This window comes from Molothrus aeneus, chromosome 4 (genome assembly GCF_037042795.1).
Source record: "Molothrus aeneus isolate 106 chromosome 4, BPBGC_Maene_1.0, whole genome shotgun sequence".
NCBI classification, from domain to species: Eukaryota; Metazoa; Chordata; class Aves; order Passeriformes; family Icteridae; genus Molothrus; species Molothrus aeneus.
The window spans coordinates 16,273,576-16,301,539 of NC_089649.1; the positions used below are offsets into that span (position 1 = coordinate 16,273,576).

Consider the following 27,964-nt stretch of genomic DNA (forward strand, 5'->3'; position numbering starts at 1 on the left):
TCTGAATACTCCAGACAGAGTGATACTATAGCACAGCAATAGCCTCTGCACTTTCTGCTTTATCACTGCTTACTGCTCAGTGGCCATACACATTTGCTAACCAAGTCAGCACGTTGCAGACACTGTTTCAAAACCCAGTGCTTCAGTTCTGAAGCTCCTTTTTTTTCCCCCCAAAACCTCCCCTTTGCTGCATATTTAGAACATCTAACACATGCATAAGACATTCTCTTCACTTTTTTGAAATCATCTATAATTTCTACCTTGATGAACTACAACACTTAAGGAAATCAAATAAATAAAATTCAGTACCAAGCATTGTAGTTCATGATGTTTCAATCCACCTAAATTATTCATGGGGTGTTGAAGGTACATTTTTGTTTTATTGAATAAAGGAATTATCAGGCTCTATTAGAAATAATTTTAGTTCTCCTCACATTGAAAGTAATTTTCTTTCATGCATTTTGTTTGCAATTTTTTTTGACAATTCATATAAAGTGATTTCAGAAGTTACTAGGTTAGTAAGGATCAAATTAGTTTCACTTCCCTTAGTCATTTGTTACCTTTTTTTCCTTAGGATACTTACTTCTGGAAGTTGAAATATTTATGCATATGGTAAAATAAAATATATACACATTGATGAAATGTATATGCATTTTATACAAAACAGAGAATTATATGGATTGTATAGAACTATGTTCCTTTTGGTTTTTTATTTGTACCGTAAAAGTTTAATAAACTCATTTAAAAGCAAAAATTTTTAATAGACAATATAATTTGTAGGGAGAATGTATCTCTACAAGAAGTGTTAAATGTTGCAAGTTACAAAATGCTGACTCATTAAACTACAGAAAAACCACAGTTTTCAATGTTTCTGCTTCAAGGATGGCATTACTTTCAAATTAAGTAATCCATTACACATTTCTTTACCAAACAATTGTAAATAAAGGGTTTGGTCCAATTGTACCTGTGGTTCTCCCAGCCCCACGGGCCTTTGGAGAAACATGGATCCTGTCTGTGAAATAGTTTTGGTTTTTCCCACTTAGGGAGAACTAGGAGAGGGGTAAAACCCAACAGGGGCTGGTTTCTGTGAGGCAGTTCCCTAATATTCCCTACTTTTGGATTTGTCTGCTGCTTCAGACTTTGGACATGATGTTTGGAACTCCCCTGGGTTTGGCAGGGCTGTGATCTGAAAGTCACTGTAGGGGCAAACTGGAGTGATCTCCTAGGTGGCTTGTTGAGGTTTATTTGATCTTCTGGCTTATTTACCCAGGCACACACCTGCTTGTTACATGAGAGCACCGTGACTTCTTGCTCCTTCCCTCAAAAAGTCACTGGAGCAATCCTGTCCTGATAATATTGTCCTGTCATATCTTGTAAGGCCATTATGGGGAAGGAAAACAGCAGCAATGGAAGTTGCACATCACCTCTCTTCTGATCTGAGATCCTTTTGATTTGATGAGATCTTTGAAGTGGTCAGGGTTTTAACAGCCCTAAACATGGTGTGCTACTTGATAAAGAGAGTCAATAGTGCTTGGGCACGTCTTCAACCAGGCCTCTGTGAGGTGTACAATACCATTTTACATTCATTACTAACAATTAAGCATCCAGTTTGTTATGGTATGCATTTTCTTTAAGGAAGAACTCAAGTAAGTACTTTTCTTATGTGGTTTGATATTAAATAAACCTCTTCTCAAACACTACAGCTCACTCAGATCCATGTATCTACTACCACTTGTGTGTTGTCTCTGGGCTGTTACAGTGATTGAGAATCCAGCTGAGGGAGATTCACCAATTTTTTAAGAATGCCAAAAATATAAAAGTTTTTGGGTGATTTACTCCCTCTTTTATTCCTTTTCAAGGCATTCAGTTAGCATAAAAATAATGATTATTACATAAATTAAAGTTGTTGCAATTCAGCTGTAGGGATTGCAGTCCAAAGCCAGTGAAGATAGATCAAGGTTTTAAAAAGTATCTGCTGTAAATTAAAAACAAATGGTTGAGAGTATTTTGCAGACCTATCTCCCACAGATTGTATATTCCATTTTCCAAATTAAATCTAAGCAAGAATATTACTTTATTGAGATTTATGGAATAATTTCTTTAAAAATTCCAGCAATATGAGAATGTAGGCAGACACTGACAATGAAGAAAAAGAAGTGTCAGCTACTAAGTGGTTTCATCTTTTGGAGCTTTTTATGTTTTTGGTAATGGGAAAAATTAGTTCTGACTGCTTTTTAAAGCTAAAATTATATATAAACCATTAATTAGGGGCAGATCATTTGTCCAACTTTTACTGCAGAGGGGATAAAATGGGTGGAAAACATGATAATATACCAGTGCTCCTTGGAGGAAGTGTTCCTCCCTCAACTCAACTTGCTGATCCTGTCTAAGGAATAAGACTTAAGAGCTTGTGAGAAAATGTGTGTAAGAGGATATAAAAGAAAATTGTTCTGTGGCATCTGGGGGAAATATATATAGGAATAGCAGTTGGGCTGTATTAACTATGAAAGTAAATGTGTTACTCAATTTTTCACCTCTTTTAAGACAAACACAGGACCCTTTTTCCATGTGGCACAGTACAAGGGATGTAACAAAAGGAAACCCTAGCTCTGGTGGACAGGAAAGCACAGAGAAGAAGTCCCAAGGACACAGACTGGTTTCGAGAGCTCCAGTGTGTCATGGATTCCCTGAAGTATTCTTAGGACCTCATTACAGTTTTTGGGGTGTCCAAGAGCTTAAAAGGATGATGAATCCTGGAGCCTAAGTGGATTGTTAAACCTCCTCCCATTAAAGAAAAACATGTGGTTGAAACTGTGTTGGCTAAAAACCATGGAATTTTCTGCGTAACTTTATTCCTTCTTTGCCATTTTGTGTTGGCTATCATGATCTGCCTGTTATATTTCAGCAAAAGCAATAATTTCCTTTTAATTAGATAATTGCCATGTTATTCATTGGTTTTGATCACTTCTAAATTCAGCTTTTGGTTTTAACAAATGTAGTTTCAGAAGATGATGGATTTTTACATTTTTTAAACCGCTAAATGTTCAAAAAGGATTTGTACACATAACAAAATTAAAGTAGGGATTATCTAGCACTGTGTGTGGGATACAGCTATAATCTATACAGAGCATGGAAAAGAAACTGGCATTCTCAATTGCACTGCACACATCTCAGTAATAACAGGGTATGAGGCATACAATTTCATGGAACACCCACAATGAAAATTATTCTTTCCAAACAGAGAATTGTTTTGGAATAAGTTAGGTTAATTGGCACCATGGGATTCCTCTCAAGGAAACACAGAACATTAAAATCTACACATGTGCATGTAAAATGATAAAGTATTATCTTCTTTCCCCTCTCAGCTCCTCAAATCTGAGACACGCTACCCAAAATCAACAGACACAATTATGTTTTGTTGATTCAAATTTCCTCAGAATAAACTGGCAATTCTTCATCTGGTCAGCTTACAACCTGAGAGCCACTGCACTGTTCCACAATTGCTAGCTCGAGTAGGGTTATCTAGTGCAGGCTCTCACACAAAAATAGAGGTCTCGAAAAGCTTTTGGCACATGCTTTTTAGATGGTAAAAACCTTCATTTTTTACAAAGCTATATGGTGCTAAGATACAACCTCTTTCAAAGGCCTGTTGTGTCCCTATTAGGATCTGCAAATGTTTAATGAGAAACTCAGGCACATTTCACTGTCATTATGCAATCTTTGGTTAAAATGCAGTATTTTACAGATTCTGAACACAGCTAAAGTATATTAAGTCCTCACAATAGCAATGCTGCCCTCTCGAAAATTACAAAGAACTTACCACTCATTAAGAAAAAAAAATCTTCCTATTCATGAAGAAGGCTGAATTCTCATGCAGAATATTGTGTCTGTTTTGTTACTGTTTAAGGTCACTATAAACAATTATATTCAACGTGGTTTATCTTTAAAATGTCCTGATTTTTTCACATTTGGCCATTTTCACACCTTAACCATTACTTTTTTCTGAGTTTTCTGCTCCAGTTATGTCAAGACATTTAAAAGCAATTAATTGTGGTGCCTAGTGGGCAGGTCACAGGTGAGGTGTGGCCTCAAAAATTATGTCTGTTGTGCCACAGGTCTGACTGCTGTGCTTCTGACCTCTCAGATGAGTGAGAAACCCCCATGTCCTGGGACCTGACATCACTTCACCTGCAAGTCCTGCTGAAAAATAGTCTTCATCACTTCCCTGTCATCACTTCCCTCTGCAGTCTCCAGGAGAAATCCAAGGTCTGTCATTTTTGCAACAACACAGGAAATGTAGTGTTTCAGCTTCTCACCAAAGACATGCTAGAGTCCCCCTTTTCATACACTGAGAAAAGAGTTCCAGGACACCCCAAAATACCCCAAATTATCACTGTTATATGTCAGTGATTTCATCCACCTTGCCCCTCTGCCTGGGCCTATGCACATGTCTTACATGGATTTACCATTTCATTACTCTTAGAAGTACAGGGGCAGGACAGCAAATAGAGATTGCACTCAGCACTGGTGCAATTAATTGTAGAATGGAATGGAAATGAAATCTTTGTTCATCATAGAATATATGTCATACTTATGTTCTGTGCCTCAACATTGATATTTTAGAGGACTATCCCCATTCTTTATATAGAGCTGAGAGCTTGGTCTGGTAGGACAATGAGGATTTACTTTCCAGAGTTTTCACAATCTGTTTATGAATAATTCTGAAGAATTGCAGGCCCATTGGGTTGAAGAAGGAAGAAATTCAGATAGGACCTCTCAGTTGTCCTTCCAGTGTCCAGAGAGAAATACAACCTTCCACTGCTCCCCTTTCTCTCCATACATCAAAATAATCCCTTTCGGGACCAACTGGTCATGAATTTAGTAGCCACTGTAAGTTTGGCTTTCAAGGGAGCAGGAGCAAATAACCTTTGTGGAGAGTACAAGATAGTTGTGCTTTGTGGAGGAAAGCACAGCTTGTTGTGATGTCAGGGCAAAAAGTTCAAGAAAGGTTCATTGATTTCAGCCTCATCCATGTAAGTGTTCAGAGGGAAATAAATTGAAATTGCTGGACTTGGATGGAAGGATTAGCATGAATTATGTGAATTATTCTGTCAGTAATATAAATCCTGTGGATATCAATGGACAGTGTATGTGTTAACTTAGATCTGTCTGTGCATCAGCAAGATGCAAGAACAACTGTACACATCCAATCAAGAGGAATATGTGAGAAGTTTTATCAGTGACAGAACTGAGCAATTCAGCAAATAACACAAATAATCTGATTCCCACATGAAGTTTTAAATAGATTTTATCCCTGGCTTACTGTAGATTTTGTAGCCACTCCTCACTGCAAAGACAGCACAACCTCTTATAACTTCTTGGAGCAGGCTTTTCCAGGGCTGGAGGTAGTGGCAGTTCAAAGAAAAAATTATCTGATTATATGTTGAATGACCTGAGTAATAATATTCATATGATTAAATGTCACAGAATCATGGAATCATTAACTTTGGCAAAGACCTCTATGATCATTAAGTGCAACCATTAACCCAGCGCCTCCAATGTTCACCACTAAACCACGTCCCCAAGTGCCACATCCACCTGCCTTCTGAACACCTCCAGGGGTGATGGTTCCACCACTTCCCTGGGCAGTCTGTTCCAATATCTTGACACAACCATGAAGGCACAGTAGATGTTTCGCTACTAATCATGCATTCCAGAAAAAAGATTCCTGTGGTGACCAGATGCTTATTTGATCCTGAGAAACTCTGGAATAATTGGCTCAGAGCAGCACAGTTAACATGTTTAATGCCTGACAGTCTACTCCCATACTCTTATACTGAACATATGAATTGCTGTGTTCCACAGCAGTCTTCATGGCATCACAGAAATTTCCTACCTGAATCACTGGATCACTCATTAATAAGATTCTGCAGGACTGAAAGCACTCGTGCTCTGATTAAAAAACTACCAAAACACACAGTAAGAGACATATCTAACTTTTAACTCATCTAAAGGCTATTACTGGGAAATTTGATGAGCATACACTTAAAATAATTGTCAGATATTTCTGTGGATTTTTTTTTCCTGCAAAGAGAACTGACTGTTATAATATTTGTAAGGAATTAAGTAGGAATATAGCATTTTAAAAACTTTGGGAATTAAAAAAACCTCACATAAAGTAGTCTTACTGATATTAGTTTGAAAGCAAGATGAACTAAGAAAGTGACTATAGCTTAATATTTAGGGGAAGTTTCTGTTTGTTTCTGACAAGTAAAACCATAGTCTTAGATCAGATACCTCTGTCTAAGGTAGGTGACAGAGGTAGAGTTTAACTCAATGGTGATCTCTATACCACTTAACTGAAATTTTCTGTCCCTTTTCCCTTCCCTCTCCTGCCATGCCCTTTCCTTCCTCAGAGACTTTGCCCTTTATCATGATATTCCCATGAGATACATGAGAAATATTTTATTACTGGCTAAAAAAACCCCAAAAAAACAACTGAATCTCTACACAAGTGCAAGTGGTAACTGCACAATGGCAAATTTAAGGACACCCATTTTGCAGGGGTTTCTACTCTCAGCACTGTGTGAGGCAAAGTGCAGCAGAGTGCAGCCGTTCTTGCTGGCTGAGCAATTTATGACCCTGTAGCCAGCAGATACACACCAGAGCTGCACCAGAGCTTTGTCACAATCAGAAAGAAAAAAAAAAGAAAACAAAACCAAAAAGCAATAAACTGAAAATAACCTAAGGATCAGAGATGACAAGCAACTGAACATGAAGCCCTGCTGCAATTCTGTACCTAAAGAGTCGTTCAGTCAGTGGATTTATAAGTAGAAAACGACCTTCTAACTACAGGGACTTGATTTTACCATTGGCAGCAGTAAGATGTAAACTTGGCTACTTTGTACAGTTCTGAGGTCCTTAGTTTTAAAAGGATTTGGGGAAGTTGAATAATTATAGGGAAGGACCACAAAAATGATTTAAGGACAAACAGTTGCAGCCCTAGAGCTACTTAGCTTTTCAGAAAGTATCCTGAAAGGTGATTATAGCATTTACTTCCCAAGAGAAGTGCTAAGTTCCTAATTTTTTTGTAGTTGCCAAACTGTACCTTGATGCCTTCCCTTCTGAACAATATATTTTAAACCAATATATTTTAGACCAATACAGGTTTTTGGGCTCAGGAGAGAAGAAAGTAAGTGAAAATTGATGTAATAGGTTGTGCTACATTTTATAGTGATTGCTGCTAACCTAAAGGTTTCCAAATCTTAGGAAATAATACAGTTAATAAGATAAAATACAGTCACTGGAGCATGAAAAGTTGGAGAACTGCTACAGCATTGACCATTTTTCTGTAAGTTAGATACAATCTTGAGCACCAGGTGACTGGACTGATCTTGTAATAACAGCATAATCAGCATTGTTAAAGCTCATTGTTACAGCAGGAAATCATTAAATCCAAGTGTTTGGAATGTTTTGACACTTTTTTTTCCCCTGCTGAGCATTATGAGATACTTTTGGAGCTTTTAATTTTTTTGCCTAAATTTTGACAAGAGATTCAGACGCATCAGATCTAAATTTTCTAGATAATTGATTAAGGTCTCCTTAAATGCCACTTAGTGTTACCATTATTAGTTCAATAGCTTCTCATTTCAACTTTCTGCCTCTCTTCTACTTGCTAATAGTTTAAAACAGAAAGAAAATAACAGCAGTGAAAATCAGACAGAGAAAAAATGGGTTCTAATATTTTCATTAAAAATTTGTCTTTGCTACATAACTTTGAAGGAAGAACTGTAAAATGTTGCTCTGCAACTAACAACTCTCTTCTCCACAACATAATGGAGCAGTAAATCACCAAAACAGGGAAAGCAGACTTTTAGTTTGGGTGTATTATGAGGGGTTTTTTTGGTAAAAGGTTCATTCTTTTCTTCTGTATACACTCAGGACAGTTCAAAATATTAATGGGTATGTTAATATATTAGGAGATGGAATTGGTATTTTCTCCACTACACTGGGCTAGATATTCCTAAACAGTTGAGCCAGGTGCATGGCCTAGATTTGGGTTACAGGTCCATGTCTCACTCATGTCCTCGCTCAGCTTTGAGGCAAGACCAAGGTACACGGATTTTTCTTGTCACCACATTCCTGAGGCAGGGGAGGAGGTGACAGGAGGGGCTTGGCCAAGTGTCCACACTTGGCAATACTTATGTAGCCAGGGTGACATAAAATGCAGTGGAAAAGACCACAGATGTTGAATTAACAAATTCTTAATTAATATCCATTCAGGGCTTCCAACAACCAAGTTAAAAAATAGGAGATCCAAAAAGCATTCCTGCTAACTGTGCAGAAATTAGGAGACGTGCAAAGAAAAATTGGTTCTTAAGCTTTTTAAAAGTTGTTTTTAAATCTTCAGGAATCCTGCATCTAATGTTCTCTTGAGTAGGGCCACAAAGAAGCACAAGTCACTATCATCCATTCATGAAATCTATCTCTGTTATGAAATGCTTCTCCACACTTGTGCTAATTCCTTCTGAGATACTGGCAGCAGATAAAATTATTGCTGCTCCTTTTTAATTTGAACTCCTTAAAATTAAATCATGTAACTGTCAGTAATTGTACTGCAGCAACAGTTTTCAAGCAGAGAACCTCAGTGATTTCAATGAACATTAAAAGCCAATGGACCAATAAAACTTAGGCAAAGAGTTGTACCACTCTTCTCACTTACTTTCTATTTATATCCACAGACCTTCCCAGGAGTGATGGACAAGAAGCAAGCCCAGACAATCCTACTGATGGGCTTAGGGCATGAAGAAGCCCTGCAAAGGTGCTCAGAGCAATGTTAGGGGCTTCAAATGAATTTCATCAACACAGGGACCAGTAGATCCATTAGAGAAACAAAAAGGCATCTTTTTAGAAGGGAAACATGAATGACTTATTATTATACAATGCAATCATCTTTCTTTCTCTGTTTTTGTATATTGTCTTTCTCCTTATCTGACTGCCAGTGCTGTAATGAGTGAAATATGTTAGTGAGATCAAAACTAACCTCCAGGATTATTTTTATGAAGGAAATATATCACTTCAGTTTCTTGGTTATATCAGCTTCAGGATAGTTTTAAGTTGATTCTTTGGAACAGATTTGCTAATTTAGGACAATGTAATGATTTTATCACTACTAAATTTCCTCTTGACATTAAGAAAGAAGACAAAATTAACCACCACTATATTATTCCATCTATTGGTATTATAAATATCTTAATGGGATAGCTGTCCAAAATTCTTTTCAGAGGCATCAATTTATATAACCTTTGATTCAATCACAGCTGCATTATTGGCATTGTCATTATCATTATTCTAATTATTTACTGGGTACAACATATGTCTCTAAAATTCTGAAAAAGTATTTTTGCTGTTTTTACTGTCACTGGAGTTAAGTATTTGTTTGTATTTCTCTTTTCAGATATTTGAGTGTAAGAGAGAAAATTTTTACACTTGTTTTTAGGGGAAAAAACAGTTTGCCTTTTCTTGTTATTATTGCTCTGAGGCTGCAAAACAGATGAGTGGTTTTTGTTTTCTTCAAAGTGTGTACATCCAAATTCTGGCACTATGCATGGTTCCTAAGTGAGCACAGAGGACACATTCCATGATGTTTGCACTGTGCAAGTGGATGCAGTGTTTCATATAGTGGTTTGTTGAGGTTTTTGTAACTGCTGACTGTTCTGCACTGCCTGCTGGAAAATCATCTGTCCACAGAGTATTCTCCATTACTGATTTCTAGTATTGAAGTGTGTAACAGGTAAGTAAAACCAAATACTCTGTCAAGTAGTGACAACGCTGCCATTGCCACAGTGATCTCCCATCCTTGTGGGTAAGGAACCATGGACAATGCTTATAGGAACTAGACTGCAAACGTAAAAATGTTTAAGAACCCTTGTTTTAAAACTATAATTTAGGTTATAAGGGGTTTGGGGTTTTTGATTTATTTATTATTTTATGTAATGTACTCATTCCACAAATTCTTTACTCTTTCTGTTTAAGAGCTGGAGTCCTGCTCCTAGGCACATTCCCTTGCTCCTTCGCTGCAAAGTACATAAAGCCTCCATTCTTGCCAGCCTGCATTAAACACTGCAACACAATTATCCTTAGTCACTGGGCTGTTATCTCAGGGAATTAAATTAGACTTTCTAGCTTAGAAACATCAAATTATTTACACAAAATGTTATAGTTGAAACAGATCCAGTGTAGAGCTTTACATGTTGATTTTTTAAAAAGATCAGGTCATGGATTTAAAACAGAACTGAAAGTTGTATCTGATCCTGAGGGTACCTGTTGGGAGTCATGTCAAGCAGGTTAGTGCCTGTTCAAAAGCATGGAAAATCAGTTTTCCATTTAGCCTTGTCTCTAAGTTGCAGCTGTAAAAGTTTCCTCAAGAAAGATTTCTTTGGGACCAATAACGGTTCCGTGGAAATTTCACTGTCAGTTTTCCACAAGTACAAGTGATCAGAACTTTTGGTTAAGAAATATGAAACAGCCTTAGGTGGCTGTTCAAAAACACCTCTGATAAGTCCCTTCTGTTTGGGTATCTTGAACATAATGGTTATCTTCCGGGGCAGAAGGGGAAGCATTCAGCAAAATGCATAATCATATAAAGTAGTTTTTTCCTGAAAAAGGTGCAATATGTTTCATAGCTCTCTTTTACAATATACACTAAAAACCTCTGAGATTTGCTGTCAGAAAAGTCTATCCTAATTGGCCCCTTGCCCTTACAGCTGAAACAAAATTATCAGTTAACATGTGCTATGCATTTCAAATTGACCTAGTTTGTCACAATTATCATTTAAGATCCCTCTGTCAAGAGTGTGTCAATATAACTTTCATCCATGAAGGCTTTTTGATACATAGTCCAGGCTGTTCTAGGCATAACCTGATTACAACTTAAAACTTCTTCATATATCTGAATTTTACTTGCATTACCACTCAGAATGGTAATGGATTTCTTGTGACAAGAAATCAGCATGGAACAACACTTGAATTCCAGCATTCCAGAATAAAGTATCTTCCAACAGATTTAAGAGTTTTCCATTGGTACTTACCCCATAACTAGATGTAATTTCTCACCTCCACCTTCCAACATATTCCCATCAGTGCCCATTCCACCCTCACACACCCAACAATGAAAGTGTTCCCAGTGGACAGGAAGGAAGCTGTTCATCCCACCAACCCTCATATCTGAATTTAGAGGGTCAGTCACTTCTATGTGCCCCTCCAACACACACAGTTTTAAAGCAGCCTCCCACCCAGGGAAGCTTTGGCTACATTTGGGGTTGAGCCAAGAAGGAATGAGCACTCCTGGTCCTTCCAGGGCATCCCTGAGCATTCCCAGGCCCCCTCCTGTGTCCAGCTCCCCGGGCAGCACCAAGCACCTGGAGGGCAGAGGAGCCCCTAAGCCAAACTTGCTCCCACTGGCACCACAGGAAAACTCATTTCAATTCAATGGGCTGGAAATGAGCCCAAAGAATGAAAATACAAAGATATTGCTGTGGAATGCTGGTGCTGAATAGTTTCATTTGAATTTAAAGTGAGGAAAAAAATGAAGGGAAAGAAAATAGTTTGATAAGAGTTACAAGATGCTGTTTTCCCTTCCCACTATGAGTTTTCACTTCTTTGCCAGAAAGAACTGTGGTGTCTCTTGTCTTTACTCTTTTTTGTTATTTAAATTTAATTAATACCTAAAAAATATTCTTCCCATTTCTCCCATACACATGCTAAAATATAAAAAGGTAGAGGTAAGTATAAAATCCAACCTTTATTCCACTTTGAACAAGCTTGTGTATATCCAAAAAAGGTTCCTTGAGTATGTCTCCTTCGGGAGTGAAGATCTTCACGTATCCTTCTTTCTCAAGAATAAAGAGGCGATGGGATCCATCCCCACAATGTACTGCTCCAACAGGCTGCCTTAGTCCACTCACAACCTCCTGAATACAGAAGCAGTTGTGCTTGTGTTTTCTAAAGAAATTTAAAGAAATAGTAAGACATTTCTTCTTTCTCGTAACCATGACACAACAATGTCCCTAAAAGATAAAATTATTGTTGTGCAATAATATTAAAAACAGGTTTATAATAAAACATTTTAAATATATTAATGTGTATAAATTATTCCCTTGAATGTATGCAAGCACATAATACAGAAAATCAGCTTTAACTTCACTTGAGGAAAATTTGGTCTGCATACAAAAAAGAGAACATTAAATAAACTTAGATCCAAAATGTAGAGCAAATTGGCGAAAGAAGAGAATAATTTAGAAATACAGAATTTCTACTGTAAAATAAACAGAGTAAATTTCATCTCTTGGATAAAATTTGGATTCTGATATCTATTTTAAAATAATGACTTATGATGGAATAATCTAATTTAATTACTTTCACAAAAAAATCCTCCACAAATGAAATAAATTGAAGATAATGATATAAATTTACTAATAACCTTATTATTGTTTTTTAGTAATATTAAATTTAGGTACAGATTACTTCCCAGAACTATGAATGATCCATGGTCTGGACAATAACCAAGATCCACAGGGTGGATCAGAGCAGGATTCTAACACCTTTTCAGCAAGGCAAACATCAAATGGTACTGTAGTGCTGAAGCTCGTGTAACTTTCTCTTTTGACGTGCACTAGCAGCAGCAAAAGAAAGTCACATCTGGAAAACACAGCTGCTCAGCATAAGCACACACGGAGCTGTTTCACTGTGAAAACCACAGGCTTTGCTAGGGGGGTTTTTTCAGCATTAAACAGCATTTATCTTTATGAACCTGCTGATCTCTTCCTCTTTGTCGTATTCTTCCATGTGGTCCAGGGAGTTAGAAGCTGGCCCTCGCACTTGTTTTCTTGGAAAATCTGGAAAGCACACACCACCATCTTTTCTTGCATAGTAATAGCAAAACTCATCAGCTGTAGTTTGGAGGAAACCTTAAAAATGCAAAAGAGCATACAAATATTTAGTGTGTTGTCATGTCTGCAGTTTTGTGTCATCAAACTCATCTTTAAATAGATTATAGTGGAAAAAGACATTTTAAACAAAGGGCTATCTGCAAAAAGCGAGTCTGCTCTGAGTAAACACAAATGTATAAACACAAACTGAGCATTGCCTTTTACAGTTTATTCATCTGTATTTGTATTAAACCTCATTTTCAGTGTGCTTAAGTTTCATTCAAAATGACACAATAGTTCACTCACTAAAAAATTAAGAGACAAAGTTCAGAGTTGAGGCTGTGACACACTTCTCCCTAATTTTAACCCTATCAATCAAGTGTAGTATCTGCTGTAAAATAGCCTGAGCAGCTTCTGTTTAACTTTTTTTTAAATAAGTGATTAGTTCTAGTGAAAATCTCAGTGAAGACTGTGGTAAAAGACATGCAGTAATAGTTTTGTGGAATGCTGCCAGCAAAGGACATTGGTTGGAGAGGTGAGAAGTGGGAAGTAGTGCTGAAAACTGCACCACATTGACATCCAGCTGGTCTCTCCAGCATTAAAGTAGCTGAGCAGTATCCCATGGTGAAGTCTATTTCCTCAGCCCCATCCCTTGAAAAGGGTATATGTCTCATCCTGCACTGGATGAAAGGTGGTCCTTAGGTTTTAGGTTAAAATGGGAAGGACTTTGAAGACCCAGAGAAACACAAAGTTGATAAAATGGGAGCCTTTGAAGAAAAACCCTTCCACTATTGTTATTACTTTCTTGCATTATCTTAAAGGACGTTAAAAGAAATCTATTTCTGTTCACAAACTTATTTCTAGTCATTTCAATCCAGGTTTAATCAGGAGTATTAAATCTAAGAACACAGAGTCTGGCCAGTTATACATGTACTATTTCACCAGAACATTGTTGAGAGAATATGTCTTAAGTTACCTTTGTTCCTGTTTGCATTACTGGCAGCTGTCTGAGGATGTACTATAGTCCAGGACATAACTCATAGGATACACAGAATTAGCACTTAATTGGAATTAGAGGCCTAATTTATGCATGGCTTTACCACTTGTGAATAATGCAGTAATCCATAGATCTTGGCCATAAAACCTCTGGCTTACAACGTACAATAAAAACTGATCAGGGACAGCTGTGTTTCATTGGAAAATGCCAATTTCTTACAAGCAAAGCTTTTTCAGAAACATTATCAGTTTTGACAAAATTTTACTTAGCATGATGTTTCTGGTCCAAGCTCAAACTTCTGGTCTAAATGAAAAAGACAGAACCAGACAGCAAACCTTGTATCACTATACTCCAATGTCTTGTAATTAGGGTGTTTCATTAGGAAAAGGAATATTCAGGTCAATGCCCCTCATCTGTCAGGCAAGAGTTTGACCCTAAGTCTCCCATTTCCCAAGTAAATGTCCTAACAACGACTTTATTAGCTATCCTGGGGTGGTCTCTCTGTGGCTTTCTTCATGGAAAATTTTGAAAGAGTTCAATTTCTTCCTTATGTGGAATAGGAAAAATTTTTGGATCCCAGAATTCTTGTGGAGTGAAAAGCCTTTCCCACCCAACTATACTTCTTTTCATATATATCTTCCTTTAAAAATATTGGAAAAAATGACAGGAAAAAGCCTGCCTTTGATTTCTATAAAATAATATCTGGAAACACATGGTAGTGTGTTGTGGTGTAGAAGTTTAATTACCATGATTTGGAGCTTCAGTAAATTTCATCTCTGAAGAGCTGCTTTTAATTTATAGTAGTTACTTGGAGAAAATGGGAGATGTAATTTCAAGTGGAACAACTGAAGAGGAATTCTGATATAATCATAGAGTAGGATTCCAAGGCTTGTAAATATAATGCCAAAATCAAAGGTAATCTAAAATCTTGCTGTTGAATTATTTGACTTAAGAATAAAGGGGTTTGTCTTTAATAATTTATTTCTCTAGGCACAGTGGGTCATTTGAAAAAATGCAATAGCAAATTAGAGGTGTACAATTACTAAGAATTTCTAGAATTTTCCAAGTATACAATTTACTAATCAGTAAAGATAAACTTCTCTTGGCTTGAGTGTTATCTTTAGTCAGGGAAACCCAGAGCAGGTTGTGATCCTGTTGTTCACTAAGAACACGTCAATTTTAAATCAGATGCAAACTCACTCAACCAGCACAATGCCTTTTCTTATATGTAAGACTGATCCCTTTGCCTCATGAAATATTTTATCATGCACTAAAGTGCATGGTGCACTGCAGTTGCCTTTTGCTGTTTAGCAAACCCATCAGCAGATTCGAAGAAAGGATAAGGCTCATGGACCATTTCCATTAGAAGCACTTGTAAAAAAGTGGGGCTAGAATTAAGCTAGAATTAAGCTATGAAAAATGTTGCCTTGTTCCTGGAAGGAATCTAACCTCTGTAAATACAGTTTCACCTCTGCATTAAGGGTGGAATATTGCTATTTTGTTCTATAAAAAACATAGTAATTTAGAAAAAAACCCCCTCCATGTCTTATATATGCTCCATTTAACATACTAACAGCTTCACTGAGGACATTTAGAGAAACATTTGCTTCTGCACTCCTATCTGCTTGTAGCCATTTATTATCTTCTTTCTCATGCTTAGATTGTAAGGTCTTTAGTGTACAGTTTGCCATTTTGTTCAGAGTTTGTACAGTGTCCAGAAGAATGGTCCCTGACAAGTGCCCCTAAGCACTAGAATTGTTTGGAGAAAAGGAAAAAAAAAAGTAACAGGGACTGCAACCCTTGGTCCTGTGTGAATTTCTGTACTAACTAATTTATTTTAAAAGACTCATACATATTATTACAAATTTCCGACCAGCTGTGTACGCGTTGACAGAGCGGTGCCTGTGTTAACGAAGAAAATTGAAATCACAAAGGATGATTAAACATCATGTTTAAGTGTCAGATTTTGCACAGGCTTGCATTTCTATGCTAAACTTTGTCTTGCAAACAAGAATCCAACGACAGGCTTTTCAGTTAAGGCAGCTACAGTGAAGGCTTTCTGTGTTCGCCTTTATAAAACACTGTGGGAATAAATTGCAAGATTAAAAGCCTTTTCAAAGGAAAACTGCTCCCAGCTGATCCCCACCTCCTCTCTCCACTTGTATTTGCAGCCAGTTGTTCCTCACACTGTATCTCCCTTCCTGTCCTATCTTCACCAAATGCCACTTTGCTGGATTCCCTGATTACCCATTCCCTTTCCTCTTCTCTCTGACACACAACTCCAGAGCCATGGCAGCAAGTCAAAGTCTTTGCATTGCACACAGGATTGAGTATCATCCACTCATCTGAGTAACCCTGCACTGCCTTTGAGGGCATCTGGAAATCAGGCTCACCTGCTTGATTTCTGCTGTGACCTTGAGCATACAGTTCAACACTCTGTCAAAGCAGCCTTTACCTTTTGGGGTTTTTTTCCTGATTTGCACCTTTGACAGCTAGATGTGAATTTGTTCACAAAAATCCTACATTCTCCTCTCTTCTCAACTATTTGGTTTTTACTAACCAAACCAAAGATGTGATTTCAGACAGAGTGTTTCAAAATGTACTAAGTCCACTGGTAGCTCACATAATTTCCAACTGGTTTTCAAGTGGCTGGTGACCCTCTTCTCCTGCCCAGACACTGCAAGTTCCTGCACACAGGCAGGGCCAGGCTTGATCCCCTTTGTGCTCTTGTTACCAGTAGCAAATTTACCACCCACTACTATTTTTCTGCAAGTTGACTGTGTTGACTGTGACTATTAATCAGCCATGTTAGAACTTCTGGAAGTGCTCTGTGAGTTGTAGAATTTCTTGAATTCCAATGTTTTGGGCTAGAATTCCAACATTTTGGAACACCCTGTTTGGTGCTTGAAAATTCCCATCAGACATCTCTTCTGGTAATGTCTGGATTCAGATCTGGGCCTGGATCTGAATTCACCCACAATCATCTGGAACCCATTTCTTCAAATGAAAATAATGGAGGCCAGATAGCTCAAAATCTCTCCCATGTCCTTGGATGGCACCATGGCTGTGGCACAGGTTTGTTCCTTAGAATATGCCACTTCAATGGCATGGATCAAGTTTCTGATTATGTCTAAAGGCAGAATCAGTTGTGGCTTTCCTTTACTATCTGTATTAGTAATAAATATTATACAGTCTTCCCTTTTGGAAAGGGAAAACTTAAAATTCATATTGATGGAAGACACGTCATTAAGTCACTTAACTCCACTGTCTCCATCAATAATTTCTTAAACTGAGGCTTGAAGTAAAGATTAGATGAGAAATAATCAGAACAGTTATCTGGAATGAAGCAGAGAAGCTCTAATCTCAAAGTCTTGGTGAAACATTACACCCTCCTGCTCATCCATACAATCCTAACAGCTTCTGATATTATTCTGCTTGAATAAAGAATAAGGTCCACTTTTTCTCTCAATATTCTTTATGAAGTTGGTGGAAGTTCTGATTCAGTCATAACTGGTGGGCAAACTGCTGTCTTCAAAAGAGTTAACCAAGGATCTGGTAGAGTTTTCATCTTTGCAGGAGACAGAACATAAATGAATTTTTGAAGCTAACTCATGAAAATAACTGATGCATAATTTCTCAGCCTTCTTGGTTAATATGTCCTGCTAACATTTCAATCCCAGAAAAGATGCTTGCTGTCTTCAAATGTTAATAATATTTCTCATTTGCACAGGACTTAAGGGATAAAATTGTTTTTGTAGTCAGCAATTTCCTTAAACTCTGTTGTATTGGTGTTCAGAAACAATTAGCACTCCCTAATGGAGGAAGAGTAATTATTCGACATTTTAACAAATGCACAGTGAATCATTGCCAGAGACCTTGGGTTTGGGGCCTGGTAATTTTCAACTCTTTCTAAAATCCTCCAGGCTAAGCTAAAAACACAGCTTCCACATTTTCTGGTTTTTTTCTTTCTTTTGCAATAAATATTATTACGGATATACAAATCTCACAAGGAAAACAGAACCCCCAAATAAGTTATTTTGATTACTTATGTTTCAGAATGTACAAGACTATAAAACTATATTAAAATCCTATAGGCCATCTTCTCAAAAAGAGGGACCTGAATCTTAATGAATATCTTTGGGAAATGCTAGAATAGGTATCAACAACCATGAGTACCAGTCAACTCACCAAATTGATCCTGTTGGTGGATGTAAGCATGCAACAAGTTTTTGTCAGTACAACCTACTTTCAGGACAAGTATTTAGAACAATTATTAGCATCTGATTGATGCAGGAAAAATCCTATTTTAACTGATGCTAAAGTATGTAAGCTCTTTTGCTGCAAAGCACATTGCTCTGCCCAGTGCTAAAGTTATGCTTTCATCTGGTTATCTTTCAAGGCAACCTGGGTGGTCACAAAAAGCACTTGACATCTTGATGCACTTCAGCAGTTTTACATATACACAAACTTTGTAGAAAAATAAATTTGTCATTCGTCACCACATATGTTGATCTGAGGAGTGAGGTTCCTGTGGCTGTAGCTCCTGTGCTGCTCAGCCCTTTCTCATTCTCCCTCCCTCCCTCCACCTCCTCCTTCTTCCCCCCTTTTCCCTCTTTCGCTTTTTTCAATTAAATAAATTGTTTCCTCATAAACACAGAATGTCACAAAACAACTCTGAGGGTCTCGTTGTGCAGAATCTGAAAATCCTTTGTGCTAGCTACAAACTCATGTCAAAAATGTCTTTGTGCTGACTTCTTATATGGGCCAAACATTTAGAATATCTAATCTGTTATCGCTGTTCAGCAGGCAGTCTTGGCAACTATGATCTATTCTGCTTTGCTTTGGGGAATGTGATAAAGAGCAAGAAACAGCTGGTTTAAGAAAGCCTTAGAAACATCTCTTAGTTTATAAAGACAATAATAATATTTTCATATTTGAATGGGTTGAGATACATGTTAAACCACAGTAAAGGGAAAAAGTAAGTCAATTCAAAATGTTTTCTCGAGTCAATAAAAGAACACTGCAAAAAAAATCCCTGCACTCTTGGGGTTTCAGAGGAAACAAGTACACACTGTAAACATGCAATTAAAAAACTGTCCTGCAAATCCCATCCACTTAAACTATCCCCTTTACTCAAATATGTTTATATTATATTACAAAGCTGTGTTCATATGTTAAAAGTGACTATTCACAAATTCATTTTTCATTTCATTATCAAGTCCTTTTTTCCAGTCTGTGTTACTAGTTTAAAGAAAAAAAAAAAAGAAATCTTAACCTATTTAATTATTTTCTCCTGTGTGGCATTGTTTATAAGTAGTGTTTGGACAGGGAAAAAAGCATAGTTTAAAAATGACAGTCTTAAACATATAAATAATTTACTATTGGGAATACCAAAGATGTTATTTAATATAATAGTGTCTTAAGACAGTGTTTGTAAAAGAGCCATCCTCTGCGGTTATTTTGTTGATATAGTTACAAGTGATAGCACACATTTGGTGACTGCCTCAGACAGCACAGGGCAAACTCTGCTTTTGGTTATGTCCAGCTAACTCCACTGACTACACTGAGGAAGTGTTAGGTAAGTCAAGAATTTGCTTGTTAACAGCACGCTGGAAGTGATTCAAAGATCACAGAAGTCTATCAAATAGGGCCCTTTGATTTCAATGGGCTTTAAACCCTGTGGAAAAAACATCAGTTTCTAGGGTAACAAAACCAGAAAAAACACTTTTCTCATCAGCTTTTAGAGGCTACAGCAAACAGCCAGGACCTTTTATTTCTTGCATTTTAAAGCAAACTATCATTTAGGATAGCCTCCTGGATGGCCAGCTGCTTGTTTGCATGATCAGAATGAACACAATAATATTTCAGCAAAGGTAACAGTTTCAGGTGCCTTTGACAACAATCAAACCATGTGTGTTTCGTGGTGAGTTTAACAGGAGGGTGGCAAGAAAGCCCTCAAAGTATTTACCTCCCTACACAAGATGTGCTGGGAAGACATTCTGTCCCTGCTTGGGCAAATTCCCTTGGACATCAGTGGGGATTTTTCCTGGTTAAAAGCTGGATCTATAACTGCTCAGGCAATATCAACATATCAGGACATCATTTAGCCCCATATTTTGTTACGAGTTTTACCTGGTATGTGACCTCTGCAGGTGTAATAGAACTCTTTACAATAGTCTTTGCACAGGTAGGGAAGCATTAGCTCTTTTTCAGGAGTTTCCCCTTTCTCAGGTGAGTGGAATAGGTTCTGAGCATGAGGTGAGCAGTGTGCACACTTGATTTCCTCCAGTAGCTTCGCACATTCTGTGTTGTTGGTAACAGAAAGGACCTGCAAGCCACAAACCAGAGACAAGTAAACCTGTGACCTGTGTCCCCGTCCTACACAAAGAAAGATTGCATGGCCTCATGCCATAAATAAAGCTAATGGAACCAATACAGTTACTATCAATGTATCGAGTTTCATGTCACCGTTCTGGAGGTGCAAAAGTTATTACTGTGAAACGTGCAATATGCCATTGGTACAGTGAGATTTTAATTTCTCTGATTTCTTATAGAGGATTCTTACAAAATCTTCTATAAGATTTCCTATCTGAGCTTGCTTCTCAGAGAAGAACAACAGTACTCATGTTATTCTAAGGAACTGTGCCTGTCATCACATAGGCAAACTCTGAACTAGAGGAATCATTTATATAAGAGGGAATTACACCAGCAGGCCTACCCACTTCTCTGACAAGAAATATCTAGAATCCTAACTTGTAAGGTGGCCTACTCAAGTGTTTAGAGACTAAAGCTTAAAATTCTTGCATCAGAACACATCCAGAAAACCATGTCTAGGTATTTGTAAAATAGGTGTATCTTGAACAGCACAAAGCCTGGCTGCTGAAATGACTGCTGTGGAATTCAGCAGGTGCCATGGATTTTTCATGCTTTAAATGCTGCTCTGCTTTTTGCTCTCTCTAATGCACACTGTTTGGAGGTGGGAAACCCTGTATGTTTTCAGACATTTTTCTATTTTAAGTGCAAAAGTAGAATTTGTAATGTCTTGTTTGCGTCAATATGGAAACATTAACTTTGTCCTCTAAAAAAGCATATATTATGGATGCATAGCACTTAAAGAGGCACGAAACCACAACTGATGATGTGTTTAAGTAAACACAGGAGCCAAAGTAGTGCAATGTCATCAAATCATGAAAAATCATGGAAAACAGCATAGTTGTCTTTATTTGCTTTTGAATGTGTGTACTTTATTAATCTATTGTTAACTACATGGATTGTTTTTTGGTCATTCATCCCAATGGTAGGCAGTGGGAAATGTGTTCTCTCTGTTGAGAGGGTCTGAATCCGTTCCAGTGCAAAAACAAAGCTCAGGTTCTTTCTGCTATTTATATAACACAGTTATAAGCAGAGACTGTACGACACTTATGTTAAAAAATATTGATGTCGCAAATATATGTATTGTATGAAATTTGTAAATATTTGCAAATCACATATTTGAAAATATTGCTAGTTTGTCTATAGTTTGTATCTCTGGACTGATTTACAGAAGGACTTTCCAATGTCATTCCCTTGCCGTGTAACATTCAAGGGAACTATCTAAGTTGCTTTTGATAAATAAGTTATTTAGTGCAGGAACACTCTGGATATGCTTGAGTTTGCTGTCTCATAGGTCAGCTCTCTTCTAGGATGCTGTACTTTGATAACACAGGTGTGAACTCAGCTTTTTATTTACAGGGCATAATTACATAGACCTCAAATTGCTTGAGAGAAATGCACTTTCAATTGTTTAAAACAGGTATGTATTCAAAATATTACACAATATATGGCTCATATATTTAAAAACATCCTATTTATAACAACCTTAATTTAGAAGGCATTCTCTATCCAGAAAAATTTAGTCTTACCATACATATATTGTCAAAAGACCACCTGAAATGTGCACTAAAGTTTAGTGTTGTAAGTTGGACCACTGATTAGAAGACCACCATTTGGCTTCTACCCTTATTCTGGATATGCTGCCATTGGCTTCAAAACAATTCCTCCAGGTTTGCCAGGATCACTAAAAACATTAAATGTTCTGTTCTTCAAACTATCTGTTGTCAAACTATCCTCAGCTTCATAGCACCTGCAGGCAAGTAATGTGATTAACATCTGCCACATATAGTTTATTATCTCTCTTCAAACCTTTCTTGAGAATGTAATTATCCCACATATTTTGTAAAGGGTTTGTCTTTTTTTTTTAAGCTTTAAGACAGTAATCAATCAGACAGAAATGACCTGTGCATGTTGCATGTATGGCAAAAGGTTTGCCTTAGTCCTGAATTCTTTCAGGAATTTCTTCCATGGCCACAGGTTCTTCACTCCTGAAAAAGTTTGGATTCCTTTTGCTAGATTGCCCATTTTGGGCCATAGCAGTAGAATTCTTAACCTCAGTCTTCTTTCTTGAATTTCAAATGTTGTTCTGAGATATGGTAAATCTTGATGACAAGAAGTAAAAATATAGTAATAAGCACTAAAAACTATAACCAAAATACATAACAACTAAAACTTTCAATTTGAATACTGCTGAGGGTTGCAGTTCAGGTAGTAGAGAAGAGACTTGACATGCTTGCAGCGATCCATGCTGCTGAGGCAATGTTCTGCACTAGGCTGAACTTTCCTAAGGGATGCTGTGATTCTGACACAGGGAAGGGGCCTGTATAATTCAATCAGGTCATTGGCTGCCAAACAGGGCAAAGTCTGAAGCCAACGGGGGATGAGCAAAACCACTATCCATAAATGCTACCTTTAAAGAACATCATGTCACTTGTCTCTTGAAGTAAGGATGAAATAACCCATTTTGGTGCTTCCATCAAAGGACTGTGAGCACAGACCCTTCAAAGTACTTGCCTACATGCAGTAGTACCACCTGGTTTGCAGAAGTCTCAGAAGTTTTCATCAGGGAGTTCATCTCAGACTTTCTTGTGGTAACAGTGTGATGGTATGTTTAGAAGTACAAGTAAACACAAGGTATTACTAGATAAATATTCAGTGTGTTTATTGAATTAACTCTACAGAGATGCAGATAGAAAACTGTACTTCTACTGGAAGGCTCCAGGACACATTGTGAACAGGGGGGGAAAAATAAATTACAGGATGGCAAAGCTAATTTACTGTTTCTTGTGGAAAACGTAATTGACGTTGCCTGGTGATACAAGCTTGCCAACATTTCAATCCTCAAAGTTAAGACAAAAGGATCCTAATCCCCCTGAGCAGCTGCTATCCAGGAATTAACCACAGGAATTCACCCCCTCATGTCATTTCTGGAATGAATCTTGGTCATATAATAGCTAATCGGAAGATTAAGGAATGAGAGTCAATCAATTATCTGAAAATCAAGTACAATGTTACTTAACTTTTAGAATGGTCAAGCAAAACAGGGTGGTAACATTTGCTCTGTGTGAGGTCTGATGTGTAACTCTGTACTGGCTTGGAGATAGGACAAGTCTCTATTCTGAATTTCAGTAAATCGATAATGTATTTATCCTGGAGTATACTAAACCAGTTCTAAGCAGATTCTGAAATACTTATTTAAATGAAGCTTTTTTCTGTTGGATGTCTACTTTGAAAATGACCTTAAAGTTGACAATGGCTTTGGTCTTTTGAAGAAATGTAAACTAATTTCCTGCTTCAATTTTTAAAGTCGTATGTGAAACCATCAAACTGCAGTGGTTTAAACTAACTGTGCTCTGGAAAATATGTAAAACTTCCAAACATTTATTGCAACATGCCTAATAATGATTATGCCTGCTGCTGACTAATTTACAACATCTGTAAGATCATCCTTTAATCTCTAGCCACATGAAAGTAGAACGGGTAGACTAAAGGTAAGATAAATCCTGGAATGCACAGGAAAGCACAGCATACTAAATTGGTTTATCAACAGAAGGAGGAGTGCAAAGAAGAAGAAACAGAAGATGACACAAGAGACAGACAGAAATTCTTTACAACTAATAGTCATCTGTTTTGTGTACTCTGTCATATCTAGTTAGAGAAAGGCAGTAGAATTTTGATGCTAACAGAAGGAAGAAACCAGTGAAATAAGTCATTGCGTTAAGCCATATTTGATATACAAGCATTTATGTCGAAAAATCATGTGCTGACGAGATTGTTCAGCTGTTGAGTTGAACATATGCCTCTTCCGTATTATAGTGCTGGATTATGTCATTAAAGAGTTCAGTTTCAATTTTAGGGTAATATTTAAATAGATCATTGTACTAAGGCAGCTGTTAAAGGGACCCCAAGATGAGTTATTTGTTTAGTTGGATGTGTTCAACAATAGCCTTTGTTCATGAAAGAGCCAGAGCAAACAAATGATTGTAAAAGGGCACACTTGAAAACAATTACTTTTCACCCATTCCTTGACAGCCTTGGCTGTGAAACCATCCAAGGTAGAGAGGACTTCTTTGCCTGTCAGGCTGTAAGCAAACTTTTAGAAAAATTGATATTACAATGTTTGGCTGGGATGTAGCAGCCCTTCATAAACAAGGGGATATTGCCAGAAAAATAAGAGTTAAATGTCAACAACAGGACACAAACATTTTACTTGAGCCAGTGCAGTGTTGTATCTGCTCTTTACAGGAGCTCCATTATTGTTCCCTAAACTGCAGGTGGTGTTTTCATTTATAAGCACAGATCAATAATTTGGTCAAAAATTCTCACAGACCCAGCATCTTAACCAAGAGGCTCTTATTAGAATGTCTACTAAGCATGGTCAATTAATTTTATTTTTTTTTTAAAGATGGCAGTGCTCAGATTTCTGTTAATGGCATGGCCTCTCCATCATGTAGGTAGATGATGGAGTTTAAAAAAGCTGGTTTGGGAACTGTAGTAGAACACAGTTTAAAAAAATGTGCTTTTAGAAAAGTTACATTCAAATCTATACCATTAATACTATGCCAAGTCTTCTACAGAATGCCCACCCCATTCTGTCAACTATAAATTACATATCTTTTGACATATTTTTAATCATATATCTATATCAGATATGATAAAGCACATTTGTGAGTTTCATTAAAATTAATCTTCAGTGAAACAAGTCTGATTTTACAACCCTGTACAATAACATTCCTTTAAAAATTTAATTTATGTTTTAAAGAAAATACGAAATGGGTTCAACAGCTCAGGAATAGGTACTGTGGTCACTTCCTCACATTTGCATCAGGTTTTTAGTACCGTCAGTAAGAAAAAAAACACATTGAAAAGGAATTAAAAGATCTTTTAAAGTAATAGTAAGAAGAGAATAAACACTTCAACTGCCTGGGGATGGAAAACTAACCAAAATTGCACTTCCAGTTTATTGCATTCAACCAATTACCACAAGGGTCTCCAAGCACTGAATAATCTCAGTAGTATATATGCCACCGAGACATTGCAAACAGGGTGAATTAAGGACATATTTTCCAGTCCTTATTATTTTTTTCCTTTTTTTTCCCCTTCTTTTTCTCCTTTCTTTTTTTTTTTTTCCAGCTAGATCTTTCAGGTTATCTGTGTGTGGTTATAGTTTAATTCAATCATCACACAGGAGCCTAATGACACTGTCTCTAGACAACATGAAGAAATATATCTGCCTTGAATCTCAAACTGCTGCTGCATATGGTATGAATAAAGAGAGATCTGCAGCTGAAAACCTGCAGTAAGACAGTTCTCAATCATCTGGGAATAGAGGGGGTAGGACAAATGCTCCCTCAAAAGGCATGAACATTTGGACAGAGCTGGGGACTGAAGGAGAATGATGTTCTCCAGTTTCACCCATTAGTGAACCAACTAACAAACACAATGGTGTTGTTGTTATTCTTTTGCCATAAGCAACAGGACTCTGTGTGTGGGCAGCAGTTTAGTGGGGAGGAGGATAAGTCGACCCCTTTTTGTCCTATTGATTTTTTCCTATTTGCATGACTTGAGCAAATTAAATGATGCAATATGGCTTTTTGTTACAAAACAAAGTGAGAGATACCACCCAGACACATATGTTGATTCGTAGAAGCTGTTTACATGAGAATGGAGTGAAATCTACCGTGAACTGAGCATAAAAATTCGATTCAGGCTGGGTATTTTTTTTTATTATGCTTGGGCCAGCAAGACTGAAACACAAGTTTTCCAAGAGTCTCTCAGACCTTGACAACTAGAGAGTTGTAACTGAGGAATTCTTAATTAAACCTAAAGGAGGATGAAATGTTAAAAAAAAAAACCCAAAATAACAAAAGGAAAGGAAAAGTAATAATATTTTTTTAAAAAGGCACCTGATTGTTTATTTCATGTGCAGTGATTCTTAATGACATTATTCAGCAACTTCCCTCCCCGTGCATACTCCCGGATGCAGCACTGGCCAGCACAGCACAGCTTATCAAACACAGTCCTGCCTGGTTAGGTACCCACGCGTTTGAAAATCTAAGCAACAGGCTGATAAGCAGAATTTAACTTGCTAAAGGATGCAGAGAACTTGACAATTTTAAAAAATCGGTGAGCAGAGGAGGTGCTTCCCTTCACATGACCGCAGCTTGAAATTGGGCAGAGAGGCTGCCAGGTAATGTGCAATGGCAGAGTATCTCAGGGCACCTGGTGCGACACCGGCCCTGGGCGAGAGCCGGCACACCGGGGCTCCACAGCGGACGCTTCGGGGGGCTTTCGCCGCTGACACCCGGAACCGTGAGTAGCACACGGGCCCCGAGGCGGCCGGAGATCACGGAATGTCCGTACACCGGCACCAAGCCACTATCCGAACCCCCTCCCGAAGTGAGCATGTGGAGCAAACTGGACACGATCTTTCACGCCAGGAAAAGCCCAGCCCGGATGGCACCGCCGGGCGAACGCACAGTCCCTCCGCTGCCACTGCCGCCGCCCGGCTCCTCCGCCCTTCCCCGCAGCAGCGGCGGTACCTGCGGGCAGCCCGGCCTCGCTCCACGGGCACGGCACCGCCGCCGGGGCCGCCGCCGGACACTCGGGCGCTGCGGGCAGAAAGTAACTGGGAGGCAGAGCCGGCGGTAGAGCCGGCACAGCGCTTCCCCCGCGGGGCGCCCGTGTCCCCTCCGGGCGCGGAGCGGAGCCGGCTCCCCGCGCCTCCCGAGGCAGCGTCAGAGCCGCGGCCGGTCCCGCTCCCGCCGCGCCCTCGCCCCCCGGGCGGCAGCGGCCGCCCCCCGCCGCGGCATCGCCCCCACCGCCCGCGTGGGAACGCGGCAGGTTCGCGGCCGGTGCGCGGCTCGGCGCAAAATAATAAAAAAACAGCCCAGAACGCCAAAAACCTCCCCCAAAGCCCGGCGCAGCCCCAGGTGGTGCCTACCTTGGCTTCGGCGTGCGGCAGACCCTGCGCCTCGGCGCGGGAGCAGCAGGACAGGCGGGGGTAGAGGCCGCGGCACATCGCCTCCCCGCCGCCCGGGGCCTCCGGGGACAGCACCCGCCGGTCCCGCTTCTTCAGCCGCCGCGGCGGGGTCCCGTTGAGGCACCTTCTCCTCCGGGCGCCGCTCTCCCCAAACTTGGCATCCCCCTCGAAGAAGCACAGAACCACGGCCACCAGCAGCAGCTTAAACGGCAGCATCTTGAGCATCATGCCTGAGGGAGCGTGTGAATGCACCCAAACCGGGGGTGGGGGGGTGGGTGGGGGGAGAAGGAAGGAGGGGAATCCCACTGACTTTTCTTTGCACTTCAGATCAGGAAACCACCTCCCTCCCCCAGAAGGGGAAAGTCTGGAGGAGAATAATAACAGCGGCGGTTAAAGAGACGACGGAGGAACAGCACCTCGGCCACCCCCGCTTCTTCCAAAAAGGTGGACGCGAAGAGGCAGGAACGGGGGGGACCGAGCCCGGCGGGAGGATGCTCGAAGCCGGCGAAGTTGTGCGAGCGGCACAGGTTTTAGCAGCTGCCGCTGCCGCGCCGAAGCGCCGAGGCTCGGGGCGGGCCGGGCAGCGGGCGGCGGCAGCAGCCCTTCACTTGTCGTCCCATAGGAAGGGTGTCCCCGCGGCGGGACTGCGGCGGCGGCCGGGCCGGGCGATGCCCCCTCCGCTGC

At 39.0% G+C, this 27,964-nt stretch overlaps 1 protein-coding gene across 1 annotated transcript in view; it reads right to left on the reverse strand.

The window, feature by feature from the left end:
- HHIP (hedgehog interacting protein) overlaps positions 1-27,508 on the reverse strand; it is a 74,250-nt gene extending 46,742 nt beyond the window's left edge. Inside the window, exons 1-4 of the mRNA XM_066547993.1 lie at positions 27,242-27,508; positions 20,059-20,254; positions 12,812-12,968; positions 11,802-12,003 (exon numbers count right to left, since the gene is read on the reverse strand). Coding sequence (XP_066404090.1) covers positions 11,802-12,003; positions 12,812-12,968; positions 20,059-20,254; positions 27,242-27,508 — 822 coding nt within the window. The remainder of the gene's footprint in view (positions 1-11,801; positions 12,004-12,811; positions 12,969-20,058; positions 20,255-27,241) is intronic.
- Between the last annotated feature and the right edge of the window lie 456 nt (positions 27,509-27,964).